This window comes from Sus scrofa, chromosome 3 (assembly GCF_054392235.1).
Source record: "Sus scrofa isolate SSC_HxYL_T2T_F1_AM1 chromosome 3, Sscrofa_HxYL_maternal_Yorkshire_Landrace_v2.0, whole genome shotgun sequence".
Taxonomy (NCBI): Eukaryota; Metazoa; Chordata; class Mammalia; order Artiodactyla; family Suidae; genus Sus; species Sus scrofa.
In genome coordinates this window covers 21,553,958-21,575,207 of record NC_139385.1, presented here as the reverse complement: position 1 = coordinate 21,575,207, position 21,250 = coordinate 21,553,958, and the positions used below count along the sequence as shown (strand labels likewise).

At 38.5% G+C, this 21,250-nt stretch overlaps 2 protein-coding genes and 1 pseudogene across 26 annotated transcripts in view; 2 read left to right on the top strand and 1 right to left on the bottom strand.

The window, feature by feature from the left end:
- The window catches only part of LOC100739557 (leucine carboxyl methyltransferase 1), a 162,444-nt gene that overhangs the window by 65,414 nt on the left and 75,780 nt on the right, over positions 1–21,250 (bottom strand). For 2 of the 9 annotated variants that reach the window (XR_014840460.1, XR_014840459.1), the window contains 2 exons: positions 18,554–18,727; positions 13,710–16,248 (listed from right to left, as the gene is read on the bottom strand). The exons of 1 other annotated variant lie outside the window; for it this stretch is intronic. Coding sequence is in view for 3 of the 8 variants with exons in the window: in XM_085017250.1 (XP_084873376.1) it covers positions 15,985–16,248 (264 nt within the window). In the remaining 5 variants the exon portion in view is untranslated. Of the gene's footprint in view, positions 1–13,709; positions 20,441–21,250 lie in introns of those variants that run through there. 6 more of the 9 variants (XM_085017254.1, XM_085017250.1, XM_085017255.1 and 3 more) reach the window with 5 other exon arrangements.
- The window catches only part of LOC110258044 (uncharacterized), a 192,281-nt gene that overhangs the window by 120,635 nt on the left and 50,396 nt on the right, over positions 1–21,250 (top strand). The window lies entirely within an intron of this gene.
- On the top strand, positions 14,363–14,934 carry LOC146404460 (jupiter microtubule associated homolog 2 pseudogene; annotated as a pseudogene).

Here is a 21,250-nt window from a genome sequence, read left to right as displayed (position 1 = left end):
CTTGGTTGTACTATATAGAAAAGCCTGAGGTTATCTGACTCCCAGAAATATTTTGTTCATATACCAAAGATTGGAGATAGGATTCAGGCCCATTAGTTTCCATGGAGGTTCTCTTAGGAAGGGAAGGAAACACCTCCTCTTTCCTCTTTATAAGCAGAGAAGAATCATTTATCTTTGTTGTTTGCCTTTGGGGGTATTCAGCTACTTTTGTAGGAAAGATGGCTTGGCTCTCATCCTGTCCCTAAGACTAGGACCAGACAAAGGGAAACCAACACATGTAGCATTTCCCATAAAGTGTTCTAGAACACTGCATGTGTACGTTCAGGATAAAATTAATAAAGGTGAATATTAAAAACTCAACAAATGTCAGTAAAAAATGTTCAAGGGCATCATGTAGAACTTAAAATGTGGGAACTCAATTTCAAAAAAAAAGCAAAACTATAAATACAGTCACTGTGTATGGGTGAATATCTGTAATTTAATTTATCATTGGTCTATATATATATTTCTGTGTACTTTTATCTTTGTTGATTTCCTTCTACAATTTCATTAGGTCACATTCTTAGGGCAACATTGAAGAGTATAGAAACTTAAGATGATACAATAAGTAAATAATGCCTTCATTTATTACTTAAGAACACTAAACTATCTTCTAAAATGTGCACAAGAAAACTGAACACAATTCAATTAAGGAAAAAGTGGCAAATAAAAATCAAATATCTATTAGAAAAAAACATTTACCTCTAAACTAAAGCTGTAATATCTTGCACTGTCATTTGCTCACAACTTAGTTCTATGTTCCTAAGTAATACCAGTAAGTTAAAAAGAAAGTCAGTTGTTAAGATTTATATTATTGAGAATTTTAAGGAAGGAAACCATATAGAAAAAAAATACGGCATTTCTTTCTTCTCTGTATTTAAAATACGAGCGTCTTTTTTTTTTTTTTTTTTTTTTTTGTCTTGTTGTTGTTGTTGCTATTTCTTGGGCCGCTCCCAAGGCATATGGAGGTTCCCAGGCTAGGGGTTGAATCGGAGCTGTAGCCACCGGCCTACACCAGAGCCACAACAACTCGGGATCCGAGCCGCGTCTGCAACCTACACCACAGCTCATGGCAACGCCGGATCGTTAACCCACTGAGCAAGGGCAGGGACCGAACCCGCAACCTCATGGTTCCTAGTCGGATTCGTTAACCACTGCGCCACGACGGGAACTCCTGTATACGAGCGTCTTTAATGCCATGTCAGACCTAGAATTAAAAGTTGAAAATGCACAAAAACCAAACACACAAATCAATACATAAGAGGATTTTAGTTTTGAATACATTGTCTGAAGAACATAAAATTGAGTAATGGACTAGAGAATGACCATGGAGATGTGTATTGACAAGCAATTGAAGCTGCCTTTCATTTAGACACAAAATTGGTATATATAATGTTGAAGAAGTCAGAGAATTCTGGAGAAGCCTGCAGAACTTGGGCTCAGAAAAATGGCACCGGAATGAGGGATACTAGGCAGGCATATCCATAGGTGGAGGCAAGCCTTTGCACCAGTATCCTGCCCAGGTGGCTCCTGGCTCTGAGGACACAATGTGCTCTCTGGCCCTGCTGGTGCTGCAGTCCTAGGAAACCCTGTGTTGCTGCTGCTACACCTCTCAGAATGCATTTTCCCTTGTCCTGGTTGTTGCCAGAGCACTTGATTCAAAGTGTGAATCTAATTAGCTCAGATTGGATCAATGTGGCCTTCAGGAAACTGAGGAAATGAATATCTGGGGTTTTCTTTATTAGGAAACAGGTTCTGCCTCTCAGAAATCACTAAGCAACATAAGATTTTGGTCAGATGGAAATGAGGGGTGGGGGGTATGGAAGAGGGGAAAAAGGGGGGAAGGGGAGGTGGGAAGGAGAGAGGGAGGAAGAAAGGGAGAGAAATGCATGCCTCAGGGTGTATAGGAACTCCTGAGTAGAACTGAGACCCCACTGACATACAGGGACCACCCACTAATAGACTCAAGATAACTGCTTTGTAGGCATCATGAACAGCAAATACAGCCTACCTGAGATGGAAATAAGATTGAAGTGTTTAAATAATAGAAAAACAGCATGGCCTTTGTGAGTGGAGCAAAAGGGTTGGCTCCCCTTTTGTGGCTGATGTGGATGGTGAGGCAGTTAGGACCCTCAGACTCTTGAGTCATTGAAATCCACAATAAGACTTTGGATTTTGTCTATGGGAAGATACTAATATGTACTGTTGCTTTGGGTTTTTGTTTGTTTGTTTTTGTTTTTGTATTTTGATTTGTCCTTTAATTATTATTTTATTGTAGAAGAATGGCTTAAATGACTTAGTTTGAAAGTTTTACTCTGTACGCTTGGTGGAAATTGACTATTGAGACACAGGAGTGGAAAGAGGTTAATTAATTAGGAGCCTTTTGAATTATTTAAAGGAAAGTACACATATAGCAGCTTGGACTGGAGTAGTCATGGGAAAACTGTTGAAATAATAAAATGCAGTCTCACAGTCAAAAGTCTGGCTGGTAGGGAGCCTGAGAGAGTGAATGAGAGATAGAATACTTTTGAAATGTATGTCTTCAATAAATGTGTAGATAACATGTATTCTAAATTGAGGTTGGGGCTTGAATTAGAGCATTCGAAGGGGATGGGTAAACAAATGGTGTGTCATGGGAACTTTTTTGATTTATAAAAATGATTTTATTATAGTTGATTTATAATGGTCTGTCAGTTTCTTCTGTACTGCAAAGTGACCCAGTTTTATATATATATATATATTCTTTTTTTGCATTATCCTCTGCCATGTTCTATCACAAGTGATTGAGCATAGTTCCCTGTGCTGTACAGCAGGATGTCATAGCTTATCCATTCCAAATGCAATAGTTTGTATCTATTGACCCCAAACTTCCAGTCCATCCCACTTCCTCCTCCTGCCCCTCCCCCTCCCTTGGCAACCACAAGCCTGTTCTCCATGTCCATGAGTTTGTTTATTTTCTGTAGACAAGTTCATTTGTGCCATATATTAGATTCCAAATATGTGCTATCATGTGGTATTTGTCTTTCTTTTTTTGACTTGACTCACTTCACTTAGCATGAAAGTCTCCAGCTCCATACATGTTGCTGAAAATGACATTATTTTTTATGGCTGAGTAGTATTCCATTGTTTATATGTACCATGTCTTGTTAATGCATTCATCTGTCCTTGTTGGACATTTAGATTGTTTCCATGTCTTGGCTGTTTTGAGTAGTGCTGCAGCGAACATAGGGGTGCATGTCTCTTTTTCAGTGCAACATTTGACATGGATATACAAACACCTAAGTGAGTATGTAGGGTCAGTAGTTGGAGATAAAAATCTAGAGGTCAAATAATAAATCAGGATTGAAGTCCTATAGTTCAATGGTAGACATAAATAGCTTTATTTAGAGCTATTTCAGAAAGAGCTTGAGAAGAGATGTACTTCCTCAGATATTTAAAGGCATATCCAGTATTTGAGGCTTATCAAAAACTGCAGGTGAAGTTAATGACAGAGAAGAAGACAGAAAGAGAATGGGTTTTGACAAAAAAATAGTAGAAATGGGGCAAAGATTTTTGACAAGCAGAAAACTATGAGGGCTTTGGATATCCAGTGGGTTTTGAAAATACAGTGTATTTGGTTGTTTTGTAATAATGCTAAGGGATGATATGAAAATTAAAGTATTCTAGGAGTTCTCCAGTGCCACAGATGGTTAAGGGTCTAGCATTGTTACTGGAGCCACTTGGGTCACTGCTGTGGTGTGGGATCGATCTCTGGCCTGTGAACTTCCACATGCCTCAAATGTGGCCAAAAAATTAAAATATTCTATTCAGATGAGCTGAAGATGGAACATGTAACTTTGCTAAGAAATTTGTTGCTCATCTATGTAGTCTAGAGATATATGAGCCTGGTTAATTGAAACCATATCTGGTTTTGTTAATTATAATTACTGAAGTTCCCATAGCATGACCAGGAAGTACAATGTTATTTTTATCCTCAGTCTTGTGAGGCAGATGATATAAGAACAAAACAATTTGTATACAAACATGTGGAATGATTAATCCAGAATTTAATGTGGTTTAACCTGTTTTCCAGACCCAGTAAATGGCTGAACCAGAATTCTTTTTTTTTAAATATATTTTTATATATTTGAACCAGATTTCTAACCTATCTTTTTCTTTCTAGGTCTAATGTTCTTTCTATAACACAATGCCTTTTGTTCTTAACAAATGCATATTTTTATTATTATTATTATTGTAAGTTAATGCACTGTTTTCAAGAGACTGAAAAAACTGCCTGATTAAGAGCTTGCATATTGACATCAGGTTGCCCATATATGATTTCTAGATTAGCCATTAAATCCATCTGTGTGACCTTGGAAATTGACCTTTCTAAGGGTCAATTTCCTCACCTGTGAAAGTGTATTAACAATGTTTCCTTCATGGTATCACTTTAATGTTAAAGTGAAATAAAAGTGTCAGATTTATGCCATGCTAAACTTCTCTGATCAAAAATTTTTTTAAATAATGAAATGATAATTATTTAAATAATGAATTGGGTCCCTTTTTATGTCTTTTGGGGGGGGCTGCACTCACAGCATATGGTAATTGCCAGGCTAAGGGTCGAATTGGAGCTACAGCTGCTGGCTTACACCATAGCCACAGCATCATGGGATCCGAGCCCCATCTGCAACTTACACAGCAGCTCACAGCAATGCTGCATCCTTACCCAACAGAGTGAGAAGGGATCTAATCCATGTTCTCATGGATACTAGTCAGGTTCATTTCCACTGAGCCCTCATAGGAACTCCAGAACTGGATCCCTTTTAAAAGGCACTTAACATCATCCTTTTTTTTTTTTTTTCTCTAAAGTATTTAACAAAGTAGCAGAATTTTAAGATTATTTCCAAATTCAAAGACTAATTACAGGTTTTGGTTATTTTAATACTGAGATTAAGAATATTATTACAATCATAACATCTTCAGAAATGCAGACTTTATTTTGTCTTTTTGACATTTTCTTGGGCCGCTTCTGCAGCATATGGAGGTTCCCAAGCTAGGGGTCCAGTCAGAGCTGTAGCCACTGGCCTATGCCAGAGCCACAGCAATGCAGGATCTGAGCCGCAAATGCAACCTACACCACAGCTCTCGGCAATGCCGGATCCTTAACCCACTAAGCAAGGCCAGGGATGGAGCCCACAACCTCATAGTTCCTGGTCAGATTTGTTAACCACTGTGCCACGATGGGAACTCCCAGAAAATGCAAACTTTTAAAAGAATGAATTCCAGGATTTTTTACTGAAATGTCTTCATAGGCTGTTATTGAATAAGTTTGAAATAACTATAATTTTTCAGATATCTACTTACTTATGAACCCAGAAACATTTGTTTTATGCCATAATTAAGCAGTAAAAGCTGTGCTTTAATTATTTAAGTTCAAAGGTTATACTTTTTGTGGTAATTACACTGGTTCAAAATTCTGAACATAATTATAGCAACTAATGAGACTGTTTCTCTGCTCTGTATAACAGGTACCATTTATAACCAGTTATTTAGAGAATTCCTAGGACTTATTTTCAGTTAGGATATTTGAGATAATTAAAAGTTTATCTGCACTCTAGAATAAAAGTAATTGATAGCAGATGTGAATGAAGAAAGTTTGTTTTTCTCTGAAAATAGTGCAATAGTTGTTTCAGTGGGAAAATACAATATCAACTGATTGTGGGATTAATATATTATCTGCCAAGCACCATAATACATAATGAATCCAAAACAAAAGCAGCTCTTTTAGAAATGGTATCTGGAATAAATGTTCCAGGATCATCTAAGTAGGTAATGTGGCCAGATGTGTGAGGCACTTAGGTCCCATTGATCTCTATGACTTCTCTGTTTCTTAACTCACTATACAGAACACAGTCAACACTGAGTGACAGTATGAAGTAAAGCATATCACAGCCTTTTGCTCGCACACATTCAAAGGATTTTCTCATAAGATCCATAGTGTAACCACAAAACATCCTGATGTATTCACCCTTTGGACCTGATATCACAAAATCAACACCACCCATCACCACTGCCTAGTCATGAAATTCCTATTCAGTCATTGCTCCACAATGCTGCTAATGCTTACCTTCTTACAACGTGGAATTTCTTTGGTCAAAGGAAGAAAATTCATAGGCTTACATTTTTTTTCAATGCTTTTACCAGGCGTGTATCTTGATCTTCTCTAAATTACAGACACTCTCCACCACATTACTTTCATCTGTGCATTAGATGAATCCAGTGGTAGAGTAAATAGGAATATTTGAACATAGCCTAAGGAAGGCCAAGAAAAACCCAGGATAATGTACTAGAAACAACATGGTTCTTAACATCAAATATACTTGCCCTTTTGCAAGTCATTTAGTGTTTCCAAATATCATTTGGTATATCTGTGAGATAGACGTGATTTTTTTTTTTTTGTAAAATCTATTATAGGAGATCTACTAGGCCAAAGCTACTGCACAGTAACTCTTTGACAAATGATAATTCTCTGGCTTCTTTCCTCTCTACTCCATCGCCACTGCTGTATCCTGCCAGGTGCTAAGTATAAAATGAAGACTACTGGAGGATGTTGGGGGAAGATAAGGCAAATAGGCATTTGGGTTTTGGAGGGCTTTTGGTTTTGGTTTTTGTAAAATCCTTAAAGCCTTTCTAATTATATACAGAGTTGAAGATATGAATCTGCAAGTTATTAGTAACCTCTGGGAAAATTTACATCCTTCCTGAATGTAAAAACACTAAAAATTGGTGGTGGGGAGATAAACTTTACTGTATTTTAAAAGTTTGGTACTTAAATAGTTTGAGATTTTATAAATTTTGTCTTCAGTGTCTATGACATATTTTTCACTTGAGAAAAATGATCATAACCCATTACTTATATATACAAAGGAAAATAATGAGAGGACTATGCTTCCAAATATGGATAACATTTTAGAGAAGCTTCTTAACTAACAGAGAAAATTCTGTAGATCACTCCTTATTATGCTGAAACAAGAGATGTAGGATGAAAGGATAGGAACAATTTAGATTAGTGGGATTAATATCACTTAATTTCTATCAGCATGAACTATCATTTTTTCATTTAGAATTAGAGTTTGACCCAAGATTGTTTGCTTCACCATGTATAATAACACCCTTTATTTAAAGGAATACATTCCAGTATTTAAAGTTTAGAAATTTTACATCTTTATTAATTCTGAAAAATTAATGTTTATATCATAAAATTCATAATTTCTATATTTTCTTTTTCAAACGAATCTTGTAAAATTATTTCATAGAACTCCAATATATGTTATTAATAGATCATATATATGTAAGTGCATTGGTTGAGAAACTCATTTAATCAGATGAGCATTTTACTAAAATGACAGTAAAATGTATTTTGAGCTACTTTATCACTTTCAGGAAGTGAACATTGTGTTTGGTAAATCAATACAACAATTTATTGGGCAAAGGATACAAACCGCCAGTCACAAGGTGAATTAATTTTTGAGAATCTAATGTATGATATGATGTCTACACAGTTGACCTTGAACAACACAGGTTTGAACTGTGCAGATCCACTTACTTATACATGGATATTTTTCAGTAGCAAACACCACAGTGCTGCATGGCCATGAGTGTTCAAATCTCAGGATGTGAGAGAATCCTGGACACAGAGAGCTAAATATAAGTTCCACTTCATTTTTCAAAGGCCACCTGTAGGTAGCACCACCATATTGTCTACTTGAAAGCTGCCAAGAGAGTATGTCTTACAAGTCCTCACTATGGCAGGGGAAGAAAAGGTAACCTTGTGTAGTGATCAGTGCAGTAACTAACCTTATCATGGTAATCATTTTGCAGTGCTCACGTATGTCAAATCACCACAGTGTACATCTTAAACTTACACAATGTTATGTGACAATTAAGTCTCGATAAATGTGGGGAACAATGAAGAGAATTTGACACATGGAAAAATGTGTGTAGACAATTGTGCAAACATTCTAAAAGAGAGTGGGCAAAAATGTTGAATGATGATGTGATTCCACTCACCGTTTGATAACAGGTAGCAGACTGTGTGGAAGAAATTGTACTTGGAGCAAGATAGGGTCATTTGACTATAAGTGGAAAACAAAGAGTAATAGCCAAAAGGGCAGTTAAGAACTCACTGCACTCTCACCATAGAACAATTGATTTTCTACTTTTATGGATCAGATGGGCTTGTTCAATATTAAAGAATATATTTGGTGAGATACAGAGTACAAAGAATGAAGAATGAAGAAATTCAGAGTTCCTATCGTGACACAGGGAGGTCACATCATGGTGCAGCAGAAACTAATCCACCTGGGAACCATGAGGTTGCAGGTTTGATCCCTGGCATCACTCAGTGGGTTAAAGATCCAGCATTGCTGTGAGCTTGTGGTGTAGGTTGCGGACATGGCTCAGTTCTGGCATGGCTGTGGCTGTGGTGTAGGCCAGTGGCTACAGCTCCAATTTGACCTCTAGTCTGGGAACCTCCATATGCTGTGGGTATGGCCCTGAAAAAAAAAGCAATAAATAAATAAATAGATAGATAAATAAATTCTACATATTGATGAAAAATATAAAAGTAACTGGTAAAACTCATGAACAGTCAATTTAGCAAAGCAGGGCTCATCTCATGAAGATATATTGTCAAGGAAATGCAAACTAAGTTATATATAAAATAATGTCTTTGAGCCAATTCAGCAAACATTGATATCTGATAATATCGAAAATGTTGATGTGTGATCTTTTCCCCTAAGTTCTTAAAGCAAAGGGAATGTGTTAACTGACAAGAATAACAACTTAATAATGAATTTGAAGTCCTTTATTAAGGGAAAAGTAATCCATGGATTGGGAAGGGGGTTGGGGGAGGAGTACCATGCCTCACAAGCGGGGGATGGAACTTTCCTCCTGGGGATTTTGGGTGAGAGTGAGTTTCCTAGAGCCTTACAAAAGGCAATGTGGAAACAGGGCATGATTGGCTAGGAGGTGGGGATTTCCTGATAAGGCTGGAAGGTCCTATTTTCTCAGGTGAGGGAAGCTGGCTGATGCTGAATTGGAGGGTTGTGACAAATATTAGATGTCCTTGACAGTGAAGTTTTCTATAAGCATAGGTTGACTTGAGTTTAGATTTATAATGTGGGCTGGGCCTCATGGTGGCCTTCACTGTGTGGGCCTCGATATGTGAATTAACTTTATCATGGGTGTTCTTGTTAAAGTCAAAGGTGAATGGGGGATTTTTTGGCAGGTTGGGGGTGCAATTAGAATCACTTTAAAGTCCTACTAAATCCTAATTTAATATCTTTGGAGCAAAATATTCTTAAAGAATTTATCAAAATTTTAATGTGGCATATCATTGAATATCTTTTTATATTCAAGTATAATCAAAGTGACCTTGTTCTAACTATACAGGCATAATCTAGTCCCATGAAGTCATAGTACTAAGACTTTTCAGTGCCTGTGATATGAAAGAATGGGTTATGCTGTAGTACTCACAAAAATATATAATGCCAGATAAAATGTAACAAAAATGTTTGTTAAAAAGTATGCCTGGGGTTACAAAAGAAAAGGAAATTCCCATATTTCAGAAGACAATAAATTGCTGAAAACTATAGCTTTGACTCATGAGCTAGCATTTCTGCAGCTATGCTGGGAATTATTGGATCCACTTAGTCCTTGGGCTTCACGTCCACACGGGACTGGGACAGAGGCTTGGAGACTCAGTGGAGAATTGAATACAGTGCCCAAACATCATTCCAGAATGAGGGAAAATAAAATCCTACAGTTCATAATAACCATAGTTAGCATCGACAAAAGTATTGAAGGATATTCTTCATAAAAAATGTAGGAGTGGAAGGCAATTAGTAATGATGACGGGGAAAAGGGCACTTAATGGTGACAAAAGTCAATAATGAGTTCCCATTGTGGCTCAGTGGAAACGAACCTGACTAGTATCCAGGAGGATGTGGGTTCAATCCCTGGCCTCCCTCAGTGGCTAAGAATCCAGCTTTGCTGTGAGCTGTGGTGTAGGTCACAGACACAGCTTGGATGCAAGTTCAATCCCTGGCCTTGCTTAGTGGGTTAAGGATCTGGCATTGCCATGATCTGTGATATAGGTTGCAGATGTAGCTCTGATCTTGCATTGCTGTGGCATAAGCTGGCAGCTACAGCTCTGATTAGACCCCTGGCCTGGGAACTTCCATATGCCACAGGTGTGTCCCTAAAAAGACAAAAAGACCAAAAACAAACAAACAAACACTTGATGATGAGGGTGACAGCACTAAAAGAGAAAATTTCCAGGCACAAGAACCTCCTCTGTCTACATCACATTGGACCTGTAGGTCACTGAAACATGCAGTGGCAGTGAGCAAAAGCCTCTGATCCCCAAATTACCCTGAATGCCCCTTACTGGCAAAAATAGATAAAATTTGCCCTCACAGAGCTTACATGGCATAGAAAAGAGAAAGAAAATGAATTATATGCATAAAAAATAAGTACATAATATTGTTATAAGGCTATAAGAGTTATAACATTAGGCCAGGGTCAGGTACACTGAGAGTGGTAAGAGTAAGGCTTGAAATTCCAAGTGAGGTTTTCAAGACATTACTCTAGGTGAAGTTAGCATTGAGGAAAATCTTAAAGTCACTGAAGGAGTTAAACATTGCATGTCTGGGGGAAAAAAATTATTCCATGAAGAAGAAAAATAAGTAAAAATTCACTAAGGTTAGAGTGTATCTAGCTTGGTCAAGGAAGAGCAGAGAGGCCAAAGAGCCTGGAGCAAAGTTAGCAAAAGAGAGAAAAAAGACATATAAGATCAGAGAGTTAATGGAATCAGGCAAGTGGGGCCAGACCTTGGTCATGATTTTGGTTTTGACTTAGCATAGAAAAGAGAACTCTCTGGAGGGTTCTAAGAAGGAAAAGTGACTTATCTTGTACTTTAAAGGGATCAGTCCAGCTTCTGTGTAATAATAGATAAGGCATGTTTGAGGAAGAGGGTGGTCTGGGAGAGTTCAAGTTAGGATTTTATCACAGGAAACCAGGTGAGACATGATGATAGCTTAGGTCTGCTGATAAAAGATGGTAAGGATGATAAAAAGACAGACAAATAATTTGTCCTTCTTGTATATTTTCTCATGAGCAAAAAAAAAAAATTGATGAAGTGATGATAATGGAACAATGACCTCTAAATACTTAAATATAACTACCATTCTAGAATTCTCTACTAAGACAAATTATCTTTAAAAATTAAGGTCAAATTATAATGGGTTTATAATATAAGCAAGAGCTTATATGCAAGAGCTGAGAAATTTTATTAATAGCAGACTTTCGCTAAAGGAATTTCTAAAGAATGGACTTCTCATGGAAAGAAACTTACCATAAAGGTTTCAGTGGCAAATGTTTAAAAAAGAAATAACAGACCCAAAATGGAGCTAGTTGTGATGAGCCCCACATCAGCATACCAAGACTTTATACCTATGAGTTCCAGCCTCTCCCAGGAATGTCATCTTTTACCAGTTATTCTGGAATTACCTGGTTAGCTCTACTGAGGTAATCTGTCCAGTAGAACCACCATCCCCAAAAGAAGGTGACCCTGCCTGAAACAATCTGCTCTTTGTTAGAAACTTTTCTCATGTGGTGTAGGCTGGTAGCTATAGCTCTGATTCAGCAGCTAGCAAGGGGACTTCCATATGCCCTTTTTAGGTGTGGCTTCTGCCTGTAAAATCCTTCCGTTTTGTACAGCTCCTCAGACCTCCTTTCTGCTTGCCAGACAGAATGCTACTCAATTCATGAATCACTGAATGCAGCCAGTTAGATCTTTCAGTCAGTTGGATTAGGTTTTGTTTTGTTTTTTATTTTTTCTTTTTACAGCTACACCTGCAGCATATGGAAGCTCCTGGGCTAGGGGTCATATTGGAGCTGCAGCTCTGGCCTGTGTCACAGCCACAGCAACACCAGATTGAAGCCACATTTGCAACCTACACCACAGTAACACTGGATCCTTTACCCACTGAAGGAGGCCAGGGATCATACCTGTATCCTTACAAACAATGTCGGGTTCTTAACCTGCCAAGCTGGAACAGGAACTCCTGAATTATATTTTTTGTTGTTGTTGTCTTTTTGCCTTTTCTAGGGTCATTCCCGCAGCATATGAAGGAGGTTCCCATGCTAGGGGTTGAATTGGAACTGTAGCCACTGGCCTACACCACAGCCACAGCAATGCAGGATCTGAGCCAAGTCTGCAGTCTACATCACAGCTCACGGCAATGCTGGATCCTTAACCCACTGAGCAAGGCCAGGGAGTGAACCCACAACCTCATGGTACCTAGTTGGATTCATTAACCACTGAGCCATGTCAGGAACTCCCTGAATTATCTTTTTTAACACAATAATTAATGTTGAAGGAATTCACATCATGGCTCAGTGGTTAATGACACTGTAGAAATGCTAAGAAAAAAATCATAATTCCAAGCCAGGGACATTAAGAAGATGTTAAAAATTTAATAAAGATATATAAGATTTAAACTAAACAAAAACTTGATATAATGAATATAAATACAACCTGACACCAAACACACGTAGAAAGTATAACATTTTCAAGCAAACATACCATAGTCATAAAAATTAATCAGCTACAAGGCAATAAGTTAAGTCTTATTGTATTCTCAGAATCAGTACCCTAAGAGCACATTCTTGACCAGAATGCAATTTTGATATTCAGTATAAAAAATATAAAGTTGATATTCAATATAAAGACATTACTCAGGAACAACCACAACACAAAACTAGTGGAAGTAAATTCACTCTTGGAAGTGACCTTTACATAAAAGAAGAAATAGTAATTAAAATTGAAAATAATATGACTGAATGGTAATGAATATACTGCAGAGTTAAAATTTTCGTTAAAGCTAAAGTAGTACTGTGTGTAAATATATATGTATATATATTTAATTTAAAGAAAGATAAAAAAATCAGTTTGGCACTTAAGTTAGAATAACAGAAAACACTAAATAAAATCAATGTAAGAAAAATATTAACTATAAAAGCAGAAAATAATAAATACAACATAAAAAATCAGTAAGCAAAATTTCATCCTTTAGAAAGACTGATAAGATGTACAAGCATTAGAAAGTGCAAAAAAATTAGAAAGTGTAAAGAGCAATAAGCTATGTTAGGAATGAAAAAGAAAACACCATGGCCTAATTGTTGCAGAGATAATATAATGTTGCAAACAGCATTATGTAATGATTAGAATAACTGAATTTCTTAATAATATTAATAATAATAATAATACCTATACAGGGCAGAATAGAAAATCTAAATAGTCTATAACAAATAAATTGAAATAGTTTTCTTTTGCCTTTTTTTTTTTTTAAGAGCCACTCCTGCAGTGTATGGAAGTTTCCCGGCTAGGGGTGGAATCAGAACTATGGCTCTAGGCCGATGCCACAGCCACAGCAACACAGGATCTGAGTCATATCTGCAACTTATACCACAGCTCGTGGTAATGCTGAATCCTTAGCCCAGTAAGCAAGGTCAGGAATCAAACCCACATCTTCATGGATACTAGTTGGGTTCATAACCTATTGAGCCACAATGGGAACTCCAGAAATAATAGTATTTTATATATAAAGAAAATACAAACCACCTAATTTTATTAGGAAAACCACCTAATTTTATTAGGAAATTATAGTATTTATTCAAGGAACACATATTGCTAAGATTATTCAGACATTTATGCTCAGTATTATTCCAATGAAATATTAATAGCAGATAAATATATGAAAAATAAAGGTTAGTCATCAATATAACAAATTTCTAAAGAAAGTATTATTAGCAAATTGAATGCAATAGTGTCCAAGAGTTTGTTATGCACATGTGTCTATACTAAAAATGCAAATTAGTTCAACTTTAGAAAATAAGATTATCTATTTATAAATACAGTAAATACAGTAAAGGAAGAAAACTATTATGTGATGAGTAGGATGAGGAAGAACAGAAACTCTCCTTTAGTGCTGATGGGAATATGGATTGATACAGATACTTTACAAAACAGTTTGATGTTACACAGTGTACTGCATATTCCTTATGTTACAACCATTCTACTTCCATGAATACACCCTTACACACATGTACAAGGAAGAATTTTTATACTGGCAATGTTTGTAAAGATCACAAAAAATGAATACATTGTGGGATATGACAAAGTAATGAAATCAAATGAACTATAGTAATTTAAAACAGTACATGATTTCCCACTGTGGTGCAGAGAGTTAAGAATGCAACGGCAGGATTGGCAGGTGACATGTTCCGGGCACCGGAGACCGAGGGTGGCCAGGCTGGCTCCAGGGCCATGAAGCCCTCGGGAGAAGACTCAAGCAGTCTGTTTGGAAGTCCAGAAGAAGCTGTCCCTTCAAGCAGGCCCAATAGGATGGCATCTAACATTTTTGGACCAACCGAAGAGCCTCAGAATGTACCTAAAAGGATCAATCCCCTGGGGGCAAAGGAAGTGGTATCTTTGACAAATGAATGCCTGTGCAGACTGGACAGCATCTGAACCCCCCTGGCGGGAAGACCAGTGACATTTTGGGTCCCCGTCACTGCTGCCTCGCCCCTGGCACACCCAAACAAGGCCAAGGACCACGTGCTCCTGCATGAGGGGGAGGAGCCCACCCCTGACCTCAAGGCCTCAGCGAGTGCCTCACCCAGACTGCCCAGGCAGGAGCCAGCGAGCAAGGTGGCCCAAGGGAGGCAGCCTGCACTCAGGAGCCCGCGCCCCTGGTGGACAGCCATGAGCCCAGGCTGGGCCCATGGTCGCACTCTCACAACAAAGTCCTGAACCTTCCCGGGGGCAAGTCCAGCATCTCCTTCTACTGAGGTACCGCCACATCCCTCACTGCCAGACAAGCCTGGGAGATAGGATTTTAGATAGTTTCTTTCAGCCCAAAGGAGCGGGGTGGGGAGAGGGTCTGTGGGGGGCCTGCGGCCTGGCTCCACAGTTGTCCTGAGGCCTTGGGCTTCCAGACACCCGAGGACACAGTGCCCGTGGGAGAGGCCCCTCTGGTGGCCCAGGGAGTGGGATCTTCTCGTCTTTGGTGTGTAGTCTCATTGGGCATCCGGGAGTCACTGACACGGTTGCAGTTAGCATCTTTGGGAGAAAAAGGCAACCCCTGGTCGGTTCATGTGGGACGGAGGGGCTGGCGTGGACACCCTCAGTCTGGGGGGGTCTCTGTGGAGACCCTCAAATCCCCGGGCTGTGACCTCTGGGCTCACGGCCTCCACTCCCAGGACCTCAGTTTCTCTCTTGAGTTCCACACATTTTCTTGAAATACCTTGATTGCTTTTCCTCCGTGCCGGTGAGCAGAACACCAGAACACTGTTCTCAGTCTTAGGCTTGATGGAAAGATTCTGTAGCTGGGTCTTCCGAGGGGCCCCACGTTGCCATGTCAAATCCTGGCCACATCTTACCTGAGAATCGCCACCTGTCATCCATCAGAGACTGGTTTCGGACTCTTTCCAGGTGGTTTTGCTTGTGAATTGTCCCCTTTTTCTCATCGGCCTTGGGCCTACACCTTGCTCCCCACCAGTGCTGTGGATGCTCTCCCACCAGCTCCACTTGTCTGCAGGGCCACTCAGCTCAGCAGGCCTTTAAACCACTGACATACGTCCAGGTAATGGGGTTATTCACGTCCTTGCTCTGTCTTCTTTATAGTCCCGTTGACAGAGATCCTCAAGAACCTTGGGTTCTTGGTTTTCAATTTGATCCTTGAGAACCTTGGGTTCTTTGGTTCGAATTCTTGACTCACGTCTAAAAAGCTGTTCTAAAGTAGCAGTTTTACATAAGTGACTATTGATGCCAGTCTGTGTGTGACGCCTTTCTAGACATGAGCTCACCACTCACATCCAGCACAGAGGAAAGAAGGCATCTTAGGCACCTGTGATATGGCTTTGCAGAACCTCTGGCCATGTAGTTTCTGATGAGGCCTGGAGGTTTGGTAGTTGGGCAGCAAGGTGGTCACGAGCCCCTCTCATGATGCTTGCCCGCAGAGATAACCTTTGATCTCTCAGGTGACATTTCTCCCTGTGCCTCTCACAGGCTACAGCATCAAGTCCTCTGATTCCCTCCTGAGGGGCCAGCAGGCAACCGGGGGCGGGGGGGGGGGGCGGTCTGGGTGGTGGGGCTCTTGGTGCCTACAGAGATAACAAGTGCCAGAACAATCATCATAATCAAGATTCGGTTCCATTTCTAGTGGCCTGGACACTCAAGTGCCTGCAGGAGCCACCTGCCATGCTCCACTTCTTCCACCAGCACCCCAGGGGTCTACATGGCACTCTGCCAACTAAAGACAGACTCACTTCCAGTTGCCCTGCTGACTTAAGAGCCAAGGAACACTCTGTGTGACTCAAATACCTCCTGTCTCCATCCTTAAAATGCTTATTTGTAAAGAAGTCTGGATTCAGAATGGTTTCTCCCCATTAAAAAAAAATGTCATTAAAAGAAAAAAGAATCCAATGGCAGCAGCTCAGGTCACTGCTGAGGTATAGGTTTGATCCTGGGCCTGGGGCAGTGCATTAAAGGATCCAGAGTTGCTGCACCTGAAGCTCAGATTCAGTCCCTGAACTGGGAACTTACATATATCATAGGTGTAACCATTAAAAATGATAATAAAATAAATATAAAACAGCATGATCACATCTCCAAGACAAAACATTAAGAAATAATAGCCACAAATGAATCCATACACTGTATTTGGGATATAGTACTTAAGTAAATACAACTGCATGATTAAAGGTATAAAGAAAAGTAGAATGGGTAATAAAATATTGAGGAAAAGAGATTAAATCCTGTCAGAAAAATGCAATGACTTAAAGATGAAAATGGGCTTCAAAGACACTGCTGATATTCTTTCATCAATTAATTGAGGAGCAAGGGTAAATGATGTTTGCATTATGTATATTTTTGTATATCTTTTTATTTATAGTTGATTTACAATATTAATTTCACATGTATAACATAGTAATCCAATATTTGTATAGATTATACTCCATTTAATGTTATTCTAAAATATTGGCTATATTCCCTGTGCTGTATGTTGCATCACTGTATCTTATTTTCTTTATATATAGTAGTTTGTTTTGTGTGTGTGTATATATATATTTAATGTCCATATTGTATATATGTGTATGTGCTTAATGTTTAATATATTCAATTATATAGTTTAGTAAGCAAGTGACTTTCAGCAGATTGAACTTTTGCTATTTATCTTCTGAGGGAATGTAATATCTTGAATCTGTTAGCTTTTACCTGTAGGCATTGGAGGGGGGCAGCATTGCTGGACTAGTTTGGGCAGAGGACAGTTTCACTGTTAATGGAGTGCACTACAGTCCCTCAGCTTAATTACCCTTAATTACCCTTATTTTTTAATTACCCTTATTTTTTAAGAATAGGATGCTCCTCACACCTATCACTCTCTTAAAAGATACATACATTGAAAATCTACATATACATATTATAGCTCTACCATACCCAAATTAAAAATGAAAATGGCACATCACTTTATAAAGTTAGAATCTCAAGGCCAGCCCTCACTCTACTAGGGAGAACAGCCAGTAAAGTTAAAACATGTTCATTTTTAGTTAAGAAAATAACAGATGCCAAGATAAATGGAGCATAGCAATAGTATGTAACCTTTGACATACATAGTAAACACAGCGCTTCCAAAATATAGCCTCTTGGCAACGTTTTACCTTAAGAAATTTAATTTGTAGTTCCAAATCTAGGCTATTTTTAAAGGATTCAAATGAACTTACATTCAAAAGTAAAGGAATGGGGAAGTTTCCTGGGTAAACATGATAAATGTAGAAAATCTATTCCTGGTGAATAATAGGTAGTGGCAGAAAATGCCACAAAAAGAAAAGTGTTAGAGCTGTCAAGTCTGCAACTGCAGAGGGGAAAATAAAAACTTTACTGTCTAACCATCAGTGAGTATGTGGAAGCCAGGAGAAATCTGGCTCCTCTTCCAGCTGGAATATAAGTGAAATTAAAGGAATTAGAAGGCACAGGTTACTGCTCACCAATAGACTTGCATGCAGTACCAATCATGTAAGAAAATGTATAATTGCTCCTACTGGGACACAAAATCATTCTAACCAATATGTTCCTGCTCTCAGATATGTGAATTATGAAGAAATATTGAAGAAGTTAGGCTAGCTCTCATGGGAAATAGAATGGTAGTCACTTAATTGAAGTTTTAAACCCAGCAGGAATCAACAAAATTTTTCCAGATGAACTTCTTATATTTGTAAAATGGAAAACCAGAGGAAATGCTACCAAGATATTCATTCAAGATTAACCAGTTTATAAATCAAAGGAAGCACATCATATTATTGCCACAGGACCCTTTCTTTTACTAAATGTATTTCTTAATTTTTATTATGCCTCTTTCCTAACAGATTTGAAATCATTTGCTAAGTTACCATATAATTAGGGAATCACCTGAGACAGTTTGAAGTGAATACATTGCAGTGGATGTTACACGTCACCGAGAATGAGCTGTTACAGTTGGGCTCTAAATTCGATGTGTAGCTTCATGGCACTAGACTGTGGGCACCTTGATTGCAGAACTAAGATAACATTCTTTTTTGCATCCCCACTGCCACATGACCTGAACTGAAAATATCTGAGTTAATGAATGAAATTAAATAAAAAATAAGGTATGATAAATTTTATTTATTTTTAAAAATCTTTTTGGCAGCACCTGTGTCATGTGGGAGTTCCCAGGCCAGGGATCTAACCTGCACCATAGCAGTGACCTGAGCCACAGCAGTGAGAATGCCAGATCCTTAACACTCTGTACCACCTGGAAACTCTGATAAATTTTATTTTAGAATTTTAAAGTAATGCTTGTTCAATAGATATTGAGCATATATTTGTGTGAGACATTCAGTATTGAGCAAGGCAAGATTCCTTTCCTCAGTGAGCTCATGGCTTGGTGAGTCAGAGTTAAGATAATCTCCATATGTTGTAAGGAGTTCTAAGAGAGAGCAGTTTCCAATGCTACATACACACATAAAACAGAACCTAACCAAGAGTGGAGACCTAGCAAAAAAGCTTCTTGATACATTTTGTGTGACAAATAAGTAAAAATTACCAAATTGTAAATAACATCCTGATTAGACAGATGAATACATTCATTTACAAAAGCATTTCTTTACAGAAGCTTATTTTATGAGTGTTTCTACATTTAAAAAATGACAAAATGTTTTCCTAGTTTTTAAATTATGTAAAATAAATAATTTTAATTCACCTTTCTCTATTGAATTCATAACAGTAAAAAGATTTGGGACCATAGTAAAGTTAGCTCTAATTCAAGACATAGATAGGAGTTCTGCTGTAGCACAGCAGGTTAAGGATCTGGCATTGTCTCTGCAGCAGCTTAGGTTGCTGCTGAGGCATGGGTTCCATCCCTGGCTTGGTGCAGAGGGTTAAGGATCCAGTTTTGCTACAGCTGTGGCATAGATTACAGTTGAAGTTTGGATTCAATCCATGGCCCAAGAAATTCCGTGTGCCATGAGCAGGGCCAAAATAAAAATAAAAAAGACATAGATATACACTGAATTTGTAAAGCAATAAGTACATGTAAATAAAATTATCTTGAGAGTGTGTTAAATCATCTGAACTGAATGCATGGCCATACTCCTGCCTCACTTAATTAACAATGTGGGTTTCTTAAGAAATCCAACCCAGTCCTGTTTTTCTCCCATGTGTAAACAGATACATTTGTCTGAGTTTGACCATGAGATGATGCTACTGACTTGGGCTTACAATCATATTTAATAGAAAATAGCTTTTCCTAACTTCCCTTAATCAAAAGAAGTGTCTCGGTAATGTGCGAAACTCATTCTGTGGAAGTTATAGAGATACTAAAACATCTGGAGGCAGAGCAGTGGTATCTTCTACCACAGGCTCACTCTAAGCTAGAATCTCCTTGAGTAGAAACAGAAGGAATTGCAATTCTTTCCCTACTATTTAAATCTTTCTCTCTCCCTCATCTCCTCCTCCCTCCCTCCACCCCTTCCCTCTGTTGCTGTACCTCTATATGTGTGTGATATAGTAGCTTTTATTGCTGAGGAACAAATTTCCACACACTTTGTGATTTATAACAGCTCCCATTTGTTATTTCATGACTGTGTAGATCAGAAGCTCAGACAGCTCATTGCTGAATTCTCTGCTCAGGGTCCCATAAATCCAAAATCAGAGTGTGGCAGGGGCAGCATGTTCTCTTGGAACTTGGAGTCTTCTTCCAGGCACATGTGGTTTGGCAGAATTCAACTGCTTGCAGAAATTTTTAAATACATTATTCTAATGAGTTACATTAAAATGCTGTACAAATAGAAAAAAATTTAAAGTGAATTTCTGTGTTTTACTTCTTCCCTCTAGCCTATTTCCTTGATGAAGTGCAACATTCTTATCTGTTTATACAAGACAAATATAAAGAGTGACTTAATGACTTGTAAAAGTCAGAAATAGAGTTATCTTTGAAAGTCTGTGGAGGGGAAGGGGGTGGGCAGAAAGTTGCAAATGTCAAGAAACCACAGTGTCCCCTAATAGGAATCTAAAGACATTGTATGGTAGCCACCCATATATGAAATTGGAGCTTCCATATGAAATTGGGGTTCAATATGTTGTTGATAAGTTCATAAGGGAATACTTTGTTAATCACAGAGGAATCTAAAGGAAAGAACAGTTGTTGTCTAAGGTGAAGATACGGAATAGAAACCATGAACATGAGGGATGGGATTTGTTTTAAAAGGGCAAGGGAAGGGTTGAAATGTGTTGAAAATGGGGAGCTCCCATTGTGGCTGAGCAGATTAAGAAACCGACATAATGTCCGTGGGGATGTGGGTTCGATCCCTTGCCTCAGTCAGTGGATTAAGGATCTGGCTTACTGCAAGCTGCAGCCTAGGCCCTAGCTCAGATCCAGTGTTGCCATGCATGGCTGGGACATAGGCTATATCTAGAGCTCCAATTCAGCCCCTAGACTGGGAACTTCCATATGTCATGGATGCAGCTGTAAAAAGAAAAGAAAAATGTGGAAAATAGATAAAGGATCCTCCTGCGAGGAAGAAAGAGCTAGGGATGGGTTATAATGGTTCAGCTTAGAATGTTTACTGACATAGACCAGACCATCAC